General features: G+C 37.9%; 1 protein-coding gene across 1 annotated transcript; it reads left to right on the top strand.

Moving 5' to 3' along the window:
- The first annotated feature begins 501 nt into the window (after nucleotides 1–501).
- On the top strand, nucleotides 502–3,821 carry LOC115140450 (4-galactosyl-N-acetylglucosaminide 3-alpha-L-fucosyltransferase 9-like). Its single transcript, XM_029678781.2, has 2 exons — nucleotides 502–587; nucleotides 1,134–3,821. The coding sequence occupies exon 2, from the start codon at nucleotides 1,141–1,143 to the stop codon at nucleotides 2,251–2,253; it is 1,113 nt and encodes a 370-aa protein (XP_029534641.1). The 5' UTR covers nucleotides 502–587; nucleotides 1,134–1,140; the 3' UTR covers nucleotides 2,254–3,821.
- The last annotated feature ends 385 nt before the right edge of the window (nucleotides 3,822–4,206 follow it).

Here is a 4,206-nt window from a genome sequence, read left to right as displayed (position 1 = left end):
TATAGTTAAGAAATGTTAATTCTGGCAGAGGCGGGATTTGAACAGGGTACCTTCGGGTTCAATCTTCCGGTTCAAATACAGGAAAGAAATGACGTTTTCGTTGCTTTTCAACTTATGGTAATAAATAATGAATAATAAACACAATATGAAGAAGAACCCTTAACCTTGCCCTTTTTATTACTTTCTCTCAAATGTTTTCCTTCTTTTCTTTCAACATTCTTTTCCCCTTCTTCCTCCCTTCTCCCATTAACATACTATTCGTTCCCCAGCTTCGAGTTGGCAAGGCTACATGGTAATACCTAAATGCTGTTACCCAGATCCCCCTTGCAAAACAGGTTTTAAACCTCAAGGGTATTTTCCTGGTTGTGTGAAGGTTTCATAAAAAAATGTATTATGAGGAAGATTAGGTTCCAAGAAATGTAAAGCTCTGAAAGGATCAACCTCTAGTTGTCAGGCAGGTTCTTTTGCATTTCCCATGAAAAGGCATGATGACAGTTGTGCCACACCTCGTCACTAGTCTGGTTGAAATCTAGTGCATGGGTTTACATGGATGGCAAACACATACACTAATAAGAGGCCTCTAAATGGTAAGGAATGGTTCATTTTATTTCTCAAAACTTTCTCAAACCTGATCTTGATTTAAAGATGTTCTATAAACTTAACATGCTCTGTTCAAAAGTTTAGCGTTGTTTAGGAGAATGCAGCCATACACCTTTATGCAGTCTAACCTGTCCTCAGGATAATGTTACCTAACTTGAGTACACTGAACATGCTAGCACTGCTAATAATAGCCTTTACGATTTACTTTTCTTAATGACTGTCATTATTCTGTGTTTGTGCAGTAAAAACTGATAGAAACCTTCAAAAAACTTCATGACTCACCATACACTGATTATGAGTGAATTTGAGTCAGATGGAAGAGAGAAAATAGGAATTTTAACTTCATAGATTTAGCCGGTGGTAACTTGTGGAATAGACACCGGCTGAAATGCGGTTTGAACCAATCAGCATTAAGGATTAGAACCACCTGTTGTATAATATAGAAACTCATTCTGATGTCATAGTCAGTTTTCACATTGTTCCTTTTTATATACTTGTAACGTCTAAAATGTAGGTGTGTTTCTTTCTTACAGGACAAACATGTCATCAACAACTTCCAACCGAACACATCATCTAACTCTGATAACTGCTCTTGGGGTTTTGTGTTCAGTGGTACTATTTTTTGTTTACTTTCAACCCTCATCTACTGCATGTCCATCTCGATTAGATGATTTGCCATTTTTGGCAAAGGGAGATGTTTCCTCATCTACCAAAAAGCCTGTGGAAAAGCCACTTGTGTTGCTCTGGTTCTGGCCACTGGGTGTGAGATGGAATTTTGAAATCTGCAAAACTCATTTCAGCATCGATAGCTGTGTTCTGACAGATGACAGATCCCTTTATGACAAAGCAGAGGGAGTGGTGGTTTTTCACAAAGGCATCAGCTGGGACCTGAAGAACCTGCCTCAGTCTCCTCGTCCACATTTTCAGAAATGGATCTGGTTTCATGTGGAATCACCAACAAATACCGCCAGAATACCAGGTCTGGAAAATCTATTTAACCTCACTTTGAGCTATAGACGAGATGCTGACATCACAGTGCGAAATGAATTGACAACCGTGAAGACTGAAAAGGACAGTGAGTTTGTGCTGCCCAAGAAGGATAAATTGGTTTGTTGGATTGTGAGCAACAACAATCCTTCAACTGGGACAGGGACCAGAGCAAAGTACTATCAAGAGTTGGTCAAACACATCAAGATACATGTTTATGGTTCTGCTTTAACAGGGAGTCGTTTGAAGTATGAGGAGTATTACTCAACCCTTGCTAGCTGTAAGTTCTACCTTTCATTTGAGAATTCAATCCACAGAGACTACATCACAGAAAAGGTTAACGGACCACTTGTAGCAGGAACCATACCAGTAGTCATGGGCCCAACCAGAGAGAACTATGAACAGTTTATCCCAGCTGGTTCTTTCATTCATGTAAATGACTTTACTAATGCAAAGGCACTGGCTGACTTCCTCCTCCAACTGGACAAGAATGATGAGATGTATATAAGTTACTTCACCTGGAGGAGGTACCTTAATGCCAAACCCCACCTCCTGACAATGCAGGAAGAGTTTATTCAACCTGTTTGTTTAGCCTGTGAATACATGGCAAGAGACAAAGGATATTACAATGTTGTCCACAACCTTTATGAATGGTACTTTGGATGAGGGTTTAGCCATCATTTTGTAAGCACAGAAAATATAATTTTAGCTTAGCTACGTAAACGGAATACAATTTTAAAAGTGTACTCGAATTTGGGGATATCTTGATTCAAAATCTTTATCAATTTAAAGGATGGGTATTCAAGGTTTTGGGGTAGATTAAAATAAATAAATAATTAAACACTTTGGAAGCAACATACACTCTAAACCCCAATGTGCTGTCATTACTCAAAACTTTTAAGGAACCCATTGCACTTAAATAAAACCTTTTACTGCAGTGGGCTAAATCAGCTGGTCAGAGTTATTCTTGGTAGTCTTAAACAAATCTACTTTGAAACCAAACTATACACCTCACACACATGGTTATGGGCTTAAAAAAATAAGAAACCTTTACCATGTCAGATATATATATAAATATAATATAAATGATATAAATGTATTACATTTTCACTTTGAATGTCAATATTACATTTTATATTCATCACAGAAGGCTGAACTATAACAAAACGGTTTGATATAGAAACACCAGATTTTAGTCTGTTTAAAAAAAAAAACTTTATTATTTATGAAAAATTATAACATTCCACCCATGAGGTCAAAGATGGCACTTTTGATAACTGATTGCAGGAAAGGGCTACTATGTCTGAATACAATTACTTAAAGTGATATTGTAGTCATTACGCACACCGACCCTATAGGGCAGGGGTGTAAAACTCTTTCCAGGGAGGGCCACGTTTTGAGGTTTTCCTTTCAACGATGACCTAGACACCCAGGTGAGAGGAGTTCCTTACTAATTAGTGACCTTAATTCATCAATCAAGTGCAAGGTTGGAGCGGAAACCCACAGATACTCTGCCCTCCATGGAATTAGTTTGACATGTGTTGTAGAGGGTCCAGATTTGAGTTGTATAATTTTATTGCCATTCGTATGACATTTGAGTAATGCTTCCAATATAATTTCCTAGTGTGCCTAGTCTTTGAGTGAATTGCAGAGTTACTGTACCACCCATGACTGTATTTCTTCGTGACAGCGACATGGTTGTTGAATTCACTCATTTTTAGGTGTGTGGGTGGCCTTCACTGAGTGAGTTCCTAGGCAAATGTTGTCTTTATAGTTCAACTCTTAATGACAAAACATTACACATCCAGTAAGGCCTTATTTTGAGGTCTAGTGAAATTCCAGTAACTTTACCACATTTTCAAAAAATCCTGGTTGAAGGATTTCCAGGAATCTTCCAACTGGGATTGCTGAAAAACCTGGGAAATGTACCATCATTTTGCAACCCCTCCTGCAAGTCACATTGTGCTGGCTTGCAAAGTGACATATAACTCCTATTGGAATCCAGACAGAGTTAGGATATCTATTAACCATGTAAATTGGAACACCCATTTCAGTAATGAGTGCAAAAAATCTAACTAAATGATTGGATTTGTTTAGAAAAATGTATGTTATTTATGTGTAGCATAAATGTGTAGCATAGCATTAATCCATCAATCACTCAATGTACATGCAAAAACACTTGTTTTAGTTTTGAGTTTGTGCTACATAAACATTTGAATAAATAAATAACTTTTCATTGACTGAGTATTTGAGTTCAAAATGCATTGGGGTTTACAGTATACTGTACCAGTGTGTGGATTTATAATATATACAGTGCTTGACTTGGACTGAAATAGGTGCCGGTACTCATTTTGGTTGCCGGTATTTTATATTTAGGTGCAGGAGCTCCACAATACTTTTGAGCTAATATTCTATAAGAGGAACAGGAGCTCTAGCAGCAGAACATTTGAGGTGCTGGTACTCCGCTCTGGTGAGCTCCTGCCCAAGTAAAGCACTGAATCTGCTTCTACATCTGCATTGCTTGCTGTTTGGCGTTTTAGGCTGTTTGGGGTTTTAGGCAGGGTTTCTGGACAACACTTCGTGACATCTACTGATTTTAAAAAGGGCTTTATAAATACA

The sequence above is a fragment of the Oncorhynchus nerka genome, linkage group LG13 (assembly GCF_034236695.1).
Source record: "Oncorhynchus nerka isolate Pitt River linkage group LG13, Oner_Uvic_2.0, whole genome shotgun sequence".
NCBI lineage: Eukaryota > Metazoa > Chordata > Actinopteri > Salmoniformes > Salmonidae > Oncorhynchus > Oncorhynchus nerka.
The sequence above is the reverse complement of the archived record's forward strand: the minus strand, read 5'-3'. Positions and strand labels throughout refer to the sequence as shown.

Coding starts and splice junctions, on each gene's coding strand:
- LOC115140450 (XM_029678781.2), top strand. CDS start 1,141: ATGTCATCAACAACTTCCAACCGAACACATCATCTAACTCTGATAACT.